We start from the raw sequence: 12,914 nt of genomic DNA, 5'->3' as shown, positions 1-12,914 counted from the left end.
GCCACATTGCTTTTCTGTAAAGCCTCTTGAAAATAGTTTGTTCTCGGGCTTTACTTGTATTGTTTGTAGTTGCTTGTGTGGACTTCGATCCTCATAGTCCGCCAGCCATGAACAGGCTTCTTTTGTTTCAAGTGGGAAATTTGGTATAGTCTTTTTTATTGTCCTAAAATATTGTCAAACTAGGGGGCTTTCTACAAGCTCACAACGCGTTGCAACACGCCGCGTTGTGAGCTTGTAGTTCTGAATTCTGATATTTTCAAATATCCTACGCTTTTGGGCTTTTTTCATAGACCTATAATAGGTTGCTTATTTCTCTCGCTTAATCTGGCAACACTGGTTGACAGACAGCTGAGCAAACCAACCGAAAGCAGTGAGAATATTCTCTCCTCTTCCTATGCTTCGCTCCAGATACCATCATACATGAGGAGGAGTTGAGTCCCAAACTATCACTAAACTAAAGTAAACTAAACATGAACATTGACTTCAACGTCGTTCTGCTCCAGATCTCCAACGACCTGAACAGCGGACAACTGGACAGCATGAAGTTCCTCTGCAAGGACGTCATCAAGAAGAACCAGCTGGAGAAGATCGACACGGGACACAAGCTGTTCCAGAGTCTGTCCGAGAAGGGAAAGTTGGACCCAGAAAACACCGACTTCCTCAGGTCTCTGCTGACCGGCGCCGGACGCGACGACCTGGCTCTGAAACTGGACCAGTATGAATGTACACCAGCCGACCCAACACCGGATGAGACGGAGAGAGGTATGAACGTACGCATTATTTATCCTACAATACAACGCTTCTCAAAGTGGGTTCCAGGAACTCCGTGGTGGAAAAAGTACTCAACTCACATGTTTTACTCCGTTACAAGTCCGGAATTGAATGTACTTGAGTTAAAGACCAATACAAATGTTTTGGCATCAAAATGTACTTGAAAAGTACCAAAAGTACTCATTATGCAGAATGTCCCATTTCAAGTTTTCAAATGTATAAACATCTTTTGAAAATAGCAAATCTACAAGGCAAGCTCACAATGTGACATTCTTTTTTAAATGTAGGAAAAGAAAATGGGAATTTTTAGATTTTTTACTCAAGTCGTGACCCATAAATATTGGTCTTTTGGTTTTGTAAATAAAACATAATTATTCCCTTTCTCTCCAGCCAGGCTGGACGAGGCCACGGTGGTCATCGCAGAGCGTCTGGGTAAGGTGTGGAAGAAGCTGGGCCGCCGGCTGGGCATCATCGAGCCGAAGCTGGAGTCCATCTCCAAGAAGCATCCCTCGGACCTGGAGGAGACGGTCATGGAGCTCCTGAAGGAATGGAGGAAGAAGCAGGGCGCCCAGGCCAGAGCGGAGGACCTGGTCAAAGCTCTGAGGGCCTGCGACCAGAACCTCACCGCGGACAAAGTAGAGGAGAAACTAGCCCAGCTCGGCGACGGTCAGTGACCACCAGTAGCTTGGAGAGGTGGAAATATAAAAGACTGTGAATGATGAAGCCCGATTGTCGTATGGCCGATGACTGAGCTGTCACGATTATGACCTTTTCACTTGACGATTAATTGTCACACAAATAATTGCGATTAACGATTGTATTTGCGATTTTGTCATTAATAATAATAAAATCTGTTTAGCTTTTAGGCTTCATAAACAATAGTCGCACAGGCGGATATGACAAATAATTTGAATATACAAAAACGTGAAATATACGTGAGTGACATGAGTGAAAGACATATTGAATAACTTTGTACCTTCCAAAATGTTTCACAAATAGTGAAAATTGCCGATCAACAAGCTCACAATGTGTCATGATGCGACATGTTGAGAGCTTGTAGCTCTGCTATTTCCACAATTATTTGGGGAATTTATTTTTGTATATATTTTTTAATGCATGAAAGTTTTTCAACATGGAAACGAAACTATAATTTGTGACAGGTCTAATCGCATGACATCGTGCAACAGAGACTTTATGAATTGGGCATAAGAAACAATGCGATGCGAGAGTGTTGTTTGTGTGTCACACAAACTCAAGACTCCTGGAGTGAGAGGACCTGTGATGTCATGACATACTTTTTATTTGTATTTTTTCTATTAATTTGGTCATTAAGGTCCACAGAATGAGAGGTCTGCTCTGCCGGAAATATCGTGAAAAAAAGTTATGGCCAAAAGTGTATACCCCAAAAATTATGGCTAGTTTGGTCTTCTGGGTCAAAGTGGTTTTGGCCAATGGTTTTGTCGCTCCAATCTTTTGAGACTTGGTGTTAGCTACAGGGTCTTGAGCTCTACAGTGTTGTTAGCTAAACAGTCGCGCCACAGTGTAGGCATAAGAAACACCGGAGAAGAATCTACATGACTTGGTTGATTCTTGAACAGTGTGTGCAGCTTTGGGAGGCGAGGTTAAGTATTAACCACATGAACCTTAGCGTCCCTAATCTGGAGCGAACGTTCCGTGAAAATTGCCCATCTACAAGCTCACAATGCATCGCAAAAACACTTGCTGAGAGCTTGTAGATTTGGCTATTTTTGGCAAAGAGGATTTGGTGTAGATGGGGTGGTAATAGAGCCCTGAGGGACCCTGGTCAACAAGGTATAAGATATGATTTGAGAGGTTAACTCATAGGGTTAACTAGCATCATGAATGACTGATCAGTGATTGGTCGTTCATGTTAAACTTAAGGGGTTGTGAGATTTGTTTGTTTAAATAAGTATTAAATATAGCTCTATATTGTGACAGTAATCGTTGCTGTAGTGTCAGGGGTCTCCCCTGTCTCTCCAGCTGTTTAGTAAACAGAAAATTCATTATCCAGTAAGGATACCAATTTTATCCAATCATGAGATTGGACTCATGCAGGACAGTAGAGGATAAACAAGTGGAATTGGAAGTGATGACACAAAGACAATTAGACTGGAACTCTGTTCTCGCTCCTGACCTCTGGGTAGAATCTGTACCCTTTCTGTTTATTAAAGAGATGGAGAGACATGGAGATGGACGCTCCTGTTACTGAACAAATATAGCATTATCCGGATTATTAGGATAGAGATTTAATTTTAATTTACTTTTTCAAAACCATACCACTCACACATGAATAGGCATGGGATCCAACATTGAGGAACCAGGAATCTGTTCCATTTGGAACCATTTCCAGAACCAGGTTTTTATCACACTGTCAAGCTGGTATGTGGAATTCACGTCTGCTATACAATTACAATAGCAGTGGTTCTCTAACGTTTCAATTTCAATGACCACCATACTGTAACTCTGAGAGTGTACAAATGGAACCAATGGACCGACCCTTACAGATTAAATTTCGTTCCATTTGTACACTCTGAGTTACCGACCCATAAGCTTCCATTTGTACAGTACCTGTAAGGGTCCATTTGGTTCCATGTGTACACTCTCAGAGTTACAGACCTGTAAGGGTACATTTGGTTCCATGTGTACACTCTCAAAGTTACAGACCTGTAAGGGTCCATTTGGTTCCATGTGTACACGCTCAGAGTTGCAGACCTGTAAGGGTCCATTTGGTTCCGTGTGTACACCCTCAGAGTTCCAGACATGTAAGGGTCCATTTGGTTCCATTTGTAAATGTTGTACACTCAGAGTTACAGACCTGTAAGGGTCCATTTGGAACCCCCTATAGAATGGTTAAAGGGAACCGTTAAGGAATCAGACCGTTAAAAAGGGAATCGTTAAGGAACCGGAATCGTTAAAAAAGGATCCCAAACCTAGCCTTGAAAAACACTGGGAGAAAGACACTGACCATCCATGGATGAAAGGGACAACCGTGCTCTCAACTCTGATTGCACTGCATTTCATTTAGCTGTTATTTGAATCTGTGAAATGAATGTACGAGAAATGCTTTTATTTGTCAGGAAATGTGAAAAATCTAAGAGTATTTGTAAACTATAAAAATGGGACCATGGAATGTGAGGACTAAGAAATATTTATATCGTACTGCGATATTTACAAAAAAAATAAAGTCTATATATTGTCTAAAAGTGGTTCTCAAAAATTTTTGCCTCAGGTAAATAACCTTTTCATCCACAGCAGCAATGAATTACATATTAACGTTATGTAATTATGTAAATCGTTCCCCCAAAGATACAGTATGTGTCATGAGGAAAACAGAGAGAATATTTTTTTCCATTAGGATAGACTGAAAATAACTTTTATACTTGGCGTTTTACCACTTAAACCCCAGCATTCCTATTCTGTAGGTCGGCCGGGGGAACATTCACCAACAATAAACAATTTGCTATTTTTGGTGAAGAGACTTGGTGTACTGGCTGAAAAAGAACGCACCAAGAACAGTTTTAACTCGGGTCTGTTTCACACACTATAGAGGGTGGAGACATTGCTAAATCCCAAATATTATCAAAGCATTCTAAGGCACCCCTGGACTTGCATCAAGGCGCCCTAGAGCAGGGGTTCTCAACCTGGGGGTCGCGATTGTTTTTAAAATGTTATATAACTATTTTATATAACTAACTAGCAGCACCTTTATAACATCAGTTACAGTGAGACCTCACACTTTGGCTTATTTAGTAGAACCTTTTTAAATTCACATGAACATACAGTATCAAACCACTAGAGGTCACTCTAGTCCAGTGATACTAAACCTTTTACATTTCAAGGATGTTGTTTTGTGTTTTCTTATTCATAACAATGCTGCACGAGAGGCACATATTCCCAAGTTTCAATATCGGTATCAATTGTCATTGATAGCGAGAAATATTTACTTTTTCATTCATATCAGACCAGTATAGCCTCGGAAACCCAGACGTTTTAGACCAGTAATGTCTGAGGTCACTGTTTGCACTTTAATAACTGCACCTCCTGAATGCTATATATATATAGTCTGGAACTACACCTCTTGGATGTTATACAGAGTGTGGAACTACACCTCCTGAATGCTATATAGAGTCTGGAACTACACCTCCTGAATGTTATACAGAGTGTGGAACTGCACCTCCTGAATGCTATATAGAGTCTAGAACTACACCTCCTGAATGTTATACAGAGTGTGGAACTGCACCTCCTGAATGCTATATAGAGTCTGGAACTACACCTCCTGAATGTTATACAGAGTGTGGAACTAAACCCCCTGAATGCTCTATCTATAGAGTCTAGAACTACACCTCCTGAATGTTATATAGAGTCTGGAACTACACCTCCTGAATGTTATACAGAGTGTGGAACTGCACCTCCTGAATGCTATATAGAGTCTAGAACTACACCTCCTGAATGTTATACAGAGTGTGGAACTGCACCTCCTGAATGCTATATAGAGTCTGGAACTACGCCTCCTGAATGTTATACAGAGTGTGGAACTGCACCTCCTGAATGCTATATAGAGTCTGGAACTACGCCTCCTGAATGTTATACAGAGTGTGGAACTGCACCTCCTGAATGCTCTATCTATAGAGTCTAGAACTACACCTCCTGAATGTTATATAACGGTGGTTCCCAAACTTTTCAGGTTGAGATCCTAAAGAGAGAGCCCCAAACTAGTGAAAATAGCACAGTACAAAAAAAGGGAGATACAAGGTCCCTCCGGCCCGACAGCGACAATATAAACACACAATATTACATTACTAATAAATAAATAAAATGACCTTACTGTTCCAAGGATCCTCCATTATAAGCAATTACAATTGTACAAACAGGAAAACTAAATAGGCTAATATGAATGCTACGATGTTGTGACAGTTAACGGATCCTTGTCTTCCCAATTCTCTCCCCTGATTGGCAGAGCTGCCCGCCTGTCAGCGGAGCGTGGCGATGAGGAGAGGTTTGTAACTGGAGACACCGAGAGAAGAGACAAGATGCTCTGAAGCATCCGGAGACTGAGTCAATCACTTCCTTCTAGCTGCTGTGTGAGTGAGTACCTAGCTGTCTGTCTGTCTGTCTGTCTGTGTGAGCTTGTAGATATGCTATTTTCAAAAGATTCTTATACATTTTTTACATCTTGGGATATTCTGCATAATGAGTACTTTTACTTTTGGTAGCCTGCTTTAAGTACACTTTGATAATACTTCAAAGTGTACTGTTTACAACGTTTACTTGTGAGTATTTGTACATTATGGTAAAATGTTTTTTTGTACTTCTTCCACCACTGTGTGCAAATTAGTGTGTCTAGCATATCTACAAGCAGATCTACAAGCTTACAGCAGATCAACAAACTCAGTCAAACTACTAGAAGTTCTACAAGCTCATAACACGTTACAGCAAGCTGTAGACAGACGCATATGTGCAACTAGATTTAGTTTAGTTTAGTTTTAAGTTTTAACCACCAACTAAAATGTATTTTGCGTAACACGTTGTGAGCTTGTAGATCGCCTATTTTCAGAGAGTGACACCTGCACACAACCAAACATAAATGCACTAGTCCCTCCCTAACATTTTCTAGTTTTTATTTGACGAAATTGTCAATATATTTAGTCTCAGTTTTAGTCATCATAGCTTAGTTTTTATTTAGTTTTCGTCAGTGAAAAAAGGTAGTCAACAGACATTTTTTTGTCAGTTTTAGTCGATGAAATTGACACTGGTGTGTGTGTGTGTGTGTGTGTGTGTGTGTGTGTGTGTGTGTGTGTGTGTGTGTGTGTGTGTGTGTGTGTGTGTGTGTGTGTGTGTGTGTGTGTGTGTGTGTGTGTGTGTGTGTGTGTGCGTGCGTGCAGGTGTGTGCGTGTGTGTGCGGCGCGCATGTCCAGCATGCAGCAGAATAACCGTCTCAGGTTGAGACCTTGGCTGGAGGAACAGATTAACTCTGGAAAATACCCAGGAGTCACCTGGTTGGACCAGGTACACACACACACACACACACACACACACACACACACACACACACACACACACACACACACACACACACAGAACATAAAACAACAAAACTATGGTTGAAATCAAATCAACTGTGTTCACATGTATAGCTTCTGACTGGTTATTAGAATGATTATGTTTACTTTTGTATTAGAGATTATGTAATGGATTTTGTAATTGTGCTGTAAATATTATTAGAATGTATAATCTTTTGTACTTGATTGGGTGTTTTTTAAACTATAGTGTCCCTGTAGTTTTTAGAAAAGTCTCCTGTGGACAAGTGGTGAAAATTAGCACATGTGCTAACACACTGTAAATGATGCATCTACTAATTGTACAACTGTGCAATGAGCAATGTGATTGTTATGTCCATATCAAATAAATAAACATAAACATAAACAGTAACACCAGTAAGACGCCCTGAGGGCGAGAATCCGCCTGGGTGACGGCAGACTGCTGGGAGAGCGCTGGCACTTTGGCATGGGGGGTCAGATCAATGAATGAATTCTGGACTCGCCATATGGAGCGTGTCTTGAGTGTACAGGCTGTGATGAGGTCAGATCAACATATGGAATGTCAGAACAGGAAGGACGGGTTGGGAAGGATCAACATATGGAATGTCAGAACAGGTCATATATGGTGGCATGGCGTGTCACGAGGCACCATATATGGAGATCTACTGTAAGGGTCTTCATGATGTCACGTAATGTCACGAGGCATGCCCATATATGGAGGCATGGGTGACGGCCGCGAATCAGGCAGAACAGTGAGTACATGAGTACATCATTATTTTGTGGCATAGTTGTTTGAGCCGAATCTGGGTTGAACGTGATTTGTGTTGTGATCGTGGACTGGGTGTCTTTGTGGTGTAGCGTATTTTTGTAGACCAGGCCCATTGCAAGATGCTGTACTCTGTCGTCTACCCTAAGCCATCCTAAACGCTCATAATGAGCAGGGGTGAGGTGAGTTGTAGGAGTAAGGCCAAGAAGAACCTGACCAGGCCTACATTGTACTTCGTTCCACATATGTTTTACTCTTCTATCCTATACCATCTATCCTATACGTATCTATCCTGTCTTATCTATCGAACAGTCAGCTCAGGTGTTCCAGATTCCATGGAAGCATGCAGCTCGTCATGGTTGGAGTATCGACCAAGATGCTACACTGTTCAGGAGCTGGGCCATACACACTGGTACGCACGCACGCACGCACGCACGCACGCACGCACGCACGCACGCACGCACGCACGCACGCACGCACGTACGTACGCACGCACGCACGCACGCACACGCACACGCACACGCACACACATCTTGTAGATCGGCTATAACTAGACTAAAACTACAACATTTCAGATGACTAAAATATGACTAAAACTAAATAACATTTTATTCAAAAATACTAAAACTAAATACAAATTTGCTGTCAAAATTAACACTGGTACAAGCACACGCATAGTCTTAGTCTCTCTCTCTCTCTCTCTCTCTCTCTCTCTCTGCCTCTGCTAATATACCATGAAGGAGTGTCATATGGACCGTTGGTGTTGTGAACCATCGTTCAAATCACCTCACAGCTCAGTTCTGCTATGTTAACCCTTCACAAACACAGACGGAGTCCAAGGACTCGAGTCCAACACGCTGAAAATCCAATGATGTGAAACAACATATTCTGTGTAATGAATCAGTGTTAATTTTGACAGCACATTTTCATTTAGTTTTAGTCATAGTCTTTTGAATTCAATTCCATTTAATCTGAAAAGTTTTAGTTTTAGTCTACTAAATATATGATTCTAGTCGATTAAATCTACAGTTGATTTAGTCGACTAAAATTTATTTTGGCAGGCCTTGATGCCGTTGAAATGCCTGATTTATACTCAGTTGTGTGCCAAAAAATAGCAGATCTAGAAGCTTGTAGATCGGCTATTTTGAGAGTGACACCTGCACACAACCAAGCATAAAATGACTTGTCTTTTAGTTATACTGAATCTCTTCTCCACTAGTCCTTCCCTTTTTAGTCTAGTTTAAAATTTCTGACGAAATTGTCATTAGTATTATAGTCATCATTAGCTTAGCCTGGTAAACCCCTCCCCCTCTTGAAATCATTTCACTCATACATTTTCTGGCAAGGCGGAGGGCTTTACCAGGCTACATAGCTTTGCTTTAATTTAGTTTTTATTTAGTTTTTTGTCAGTTAAAAAAGGTAGTCGATGAATTAGGAGTTTGTAGATCGCCTATTTCAAGTCTAAATGTATTACGGCTGAAGTAGTAAGTCAAGTTTTCAAATAATTGTAGTGGAGAGTAAAAGTACAATATTTGCCTCTGAGATAGTGGAGTATCTCAAGTATTGTAAATCGGAAAGACTCAAGTAAAGTACAAATACCTCAAAATTGTACTTAAGCACAGTGAATGTACGTAGTTACTTTAGTTTACACCCATGGTTTCAGGGCGGTACCAACCCGACAGAGACCCAGCAGATCCAAAGACCTGGAAGGCCAACTTCCGCTGCGCTCTGAACTCCCTGCCTGACGTGTGTGAGCTGAGAGAGCAGAGCTGCAAGAGAGGCCGCGACGCGCACAGGGTCTACAAGCTGTTACCCAGCAGCACGCACACAAACAGACGCAGGAGAGGTATAGGACCTGTGTGTGTGTATGTATGCCAGTTTATCAGTGTTCATTTTGTTAACTAAAACTATGACGAAAAATGCTTGTTGTTTTTCAACAGTGACAACCACTCCTATCAGTGACTTTGTGTGTATGTCTGTATGTCCCTATGTCTGAGCACGACCCCTGCAGCTGATGCTGATCAGCCCAATCAATGTTTATCGGGTGATTGGGCTGATTCAGGTCACACACACACACACACACACACACACACACACACACTCGTACACAGTACGAGTAGTACAGTACATATAGTTGCACTGCTCAGTTCACAACTTGCCATGGGTGTGAATTTGTTCACTGACAAAAACGAAATAAAGACTATAAGCTATGATGACTAAAGCTAAGACTAGCTTTAGTCAGACATGAACTAGTGAAGAATAGATCCAGTAGAACTAAAAGAAAAGTAATTTTGTTTTTGCTTGCGCTCAGGGGTTGCACTCTGAAAATAGTAGATCTACAAGCTCAGAACGCGCACAATTTTACTCAAAAGACAAAATCAACACTAGTTCAGAGGAAGTTGGCAACAAGCCCATGCTGCTATCCAACGCTTTATCTCCTGTCCTGTCCTGTCCTGTCCTGTCCTGTCCTGTCCTGTCCTGTCCTGTCCTGTCCTGTCCTGTCCTGTCCTGTCCTGTCCTGTCCTGTGCTGTGCTGTGCTGTCCTGTCCTGTCCTGTCCTGTCCTGTCCTGTCCTGTCCTGTCCTGTCCTGTCCTGTCCTGTCCTGTGCTGTCCTGTCCTGTCCTGTCCTGTCCTGTCCTGTCCTGTGCTGTGCTGTGCTGTGCTGTCCTGTCCTGTCCTGTCCTGTCCTGTCCTGTGCTGTGCTGTGCTGTCCTGTCCTGTCCTGTCCTGTCCTGTCCTGCCCTGTCCTGTCCTGTCCTGTCCTGTGCTGTCCTGTCCTGTCCTGTCCTGTCCTGCCCTGCCCTGCCCTGTCCTGTCCTGTCCTGTCCTGTCCTGTCCTGTCCTGTCCTGTCCTGTCCTGTCCTCTAGGTCAGAGGGGGTCCAGTGAATCCAGACAAATACAGATGCATTGCGATGCCGGAGGAAACACACACTCCACATTAACACACAGCACAGCCTGTGTGAAGGTGGAGACAGAACAGCCGCTGCAACATGCACATCCACAGGGTGAGAGCAGAGTCACCACACGCACACACATGCGCACACACACAGAGAGAGCAAAAAAGGGTAAAAATAGTGCACCCTACTGTTTTTTTCTTTGAATTTACCTCTGGGGGCGGCGCCTAATAGAATGTGGATAACAGGATGTTGGCACGTTTGGTCCCTCCCCTTCCTGTCGCACGTGTCTTTGTTTACATTCTTTCCTAACATTCCTAACTACACGTTGTAACGGGAGCTGCTGACAGATTCTGCTGCACAGCTCTGAATCTGTGTTGAGGGATTACTGTGATATAAATACAGAAAGGTAGAAATTCTGTGTTGTGTCTTGTTTATCGGATGATGATGGTGATGATGATGATGGTGATGATGATGATGATGATGATGATGATGATGATGGTGATGATGGTGATGATGATGGTGATGATGGTGATGGTGATGATGATGATGATGATGATGATGATGATGGTGATGATGATGATGGTGATGATGATGATGATGATGATGATGATGATGATGATGGTGATGGTGATGATGATGATGATGATGATGATGATGATGATGACGACTTGCAGGACAGTGGGAGGCAACACCAGAGGACCGAGAACAAACTGAGGCTGTCTTTAAGGTACGAATCAATCACTCACTAGGCAAAATGGTGTGCTCAAAGTCTAGTTTCTCATTGACTGGTTCACTTCAGTTTATTGTGTGTGTGTGTGTGTGTGTGTGTGTGTGTGCATGCGTGCGTGCGTGCAGTTGATGGACCACCTGAGCAGCTCAGAGCTGTGGAACCAGACCGCAGCATGGAGGACACACTGTAAGAGCTGTCTGTCTGTCTGTCTGTATGTATGTCTGTCTGTATGTCGTCCGTCCGTCCGTCTGTGTGTGCCAATGTTGATTTGTCGACTAAAACTATGACGACTACCTTTTTTCACTGTCGAAAAAAAGAGTTCAGGTCTACAACTACTCAGTCTCTCAATATGCAACACTAGAACACATTGAGTCAGCAGATCAGAGGTGCCTCAACGTGTGTGTGTGTGTGTGTGTGTGTGTGTGTGTGTGTGTGTGTGTGTGTGTGTGTGTGTGTGTGTGTGTGTGTGTGTGTGTGTGTGTGTGTGTGTGTGTGTGTGTGTGTGTGTGTGTGTGTGTGTGTGTGTGTGTGTGTGTGTGTGTGTTTTCTTCAGGTGCTGACGAGCACTGCTTGTGCACCCTGCACTCGGACAGCTATCCTCATTGGACAGCAAACATGGATTGGTCAATACTCCAGTAAGGACCTTGCTGAGTGGTCGACGACACTTCTGCAGACTCACTCCGTAGCAAAACAAATATCATTCCTTTTGTACAAACTGGAGAGAACTAAATAAATGATTTTCAATTTGACTTATTTCAATGAGTCATGCTAATACTCGTACTCTGTGTGTGTGTGTGTGTGTGGGGGTGGGGGTGTGTGTGTGTGTGCGTGTTATGCTGGGATCATTAGTTTGAGCTGCAGATTGAGTTCCACGCCAAGCTTACATTTCATTATGGTGGTGCATTATGGTTCACTGACACACACACATAATATGTGTGTGTGTCAGTGAACCATAATGCACTATATTAATGCACCACGTGTGCATATTATGCACACGTAGTGCATAAATGGTGCATTAATATAGTGCTTCACAGAGATTGTGCCAAGGGTCATGGCAGGTCGTCGGGGTCACCGATGGATCTCGCAGTTTCTCGATTGTGCATTACATTCACCTATTCACACACCGATGCCGAAGGAAACCATGCAAGGCACCAACCTGCACATCAGGAGCAATTAGGGGGTCAGAGACTTGCTCAAGGACAATTCAACACTAACTCTGGGGGAGCCCGGGTTTGAACTAGGAACCTTGCGGTTCCCATCCGGTCACTCTACCCCTGAGCCACTGCCACCCCTATGCACAGCATTCAGTGTAGTTTCAGACTCCGACTCTATATAATATCCAGGAGGTGTAGTTCCAGACTCTATAATATCCAGGAGGTGTAGTTCCAGACTCTATATAATATTCAGGAGGTGTAGTTCCAGACTCTATATATAGCTTTCAGGAGGTGTAGTTCCAGACTCTCTATATAGGTCCTCAATTGAGCCCCCTCTGGTGGTACACAGAGGAGTCACCCAAAAAAAGAGAAAAAGACAAAAGTGGAATGAAATAAATACAGGTAGTTATTCTGACCAAGCAATTGGTTGAAATGGGCTATCCAAGCCGTGCTGAAATGAGCATGACAGCACAACTAGCCGTTAAAAGAAGATTTGAGAATGGATTAATCGCATTAGAAATATCATCAGTTATTA

The 12,914-nt window shown here is 42.8% G+C and overlaps 2 protein-coding genes across 2 annotated transcripts; both read left to right on the top strand.

Moving 5' to 3' along the window:
• Nucleotides 1–342: 342 nt before the first annotated feature.
• LOC306920338 (FAS-associated death domain protein-like) lies at nt 343–3,984 on the top strand. Its single transcript, XM_079497055.1, has 2 exons — nt 343–762; nt 1,162–3,984. The coding sequence occupies exons 1-2, from the start codon at nt 471–473 to the stop codon at nt 1,443–1,445; spliced, it is 576 nt and encodes a 191-aa protein (XP_079353181.1). The 5' UTR covers nt 343–470; the 3' UTR covers nt 1,446–3,984.
• A 1,793-nt stretch (nt 3,985–5,777) lies between these two features.
• Nucleotides 5,778–11,896, top strand: LOC306920337 (interferon regulatory factor 1-like). The gene is made up of 8 exons (XM_079497054.1): nt 5,778–5,877; nt 6,675–6,798; nt 7,909–8,008; nt 9,260–9,442; nt 10,466–10,603; nt 11,170–11,222; nt 11,351–11,411; nt 11,779–11,896. The coding sequence occupies exons 2-8, from the start codon at nt 6,700–6,702 to the stop codon at nt 11,862–11,864; spliced, it is 720 nt and encodes a 239-aa protein (XP_079353180.1). The 5' UTR covers nt 5,778–5,877; nt 6,675–6,699; the 3' UTR covers nt 11,865–11,896.
• The last annotated feature ends 1,018 nt before the right edge of the window (nt 11,897–12,914 follow it).

Source organism: Electrona antarctica, assembly GCF_951216825.1.
Source record: "Electrona antarctica genome assembly, chromosome: 3".
In the NCBI taxonomy this organism is placed as follows: Eukaryota; Metazoa; Chordata; class Actinopteri; order Myctophiformes; family Myctophidae; genus Electrona; species Electrona antarctica.
The sequence above is the reverse complement of the archived record's forward strand: the minus strand, read 5'-3'. Positions and strand labels throughout refer to the sequence as shown.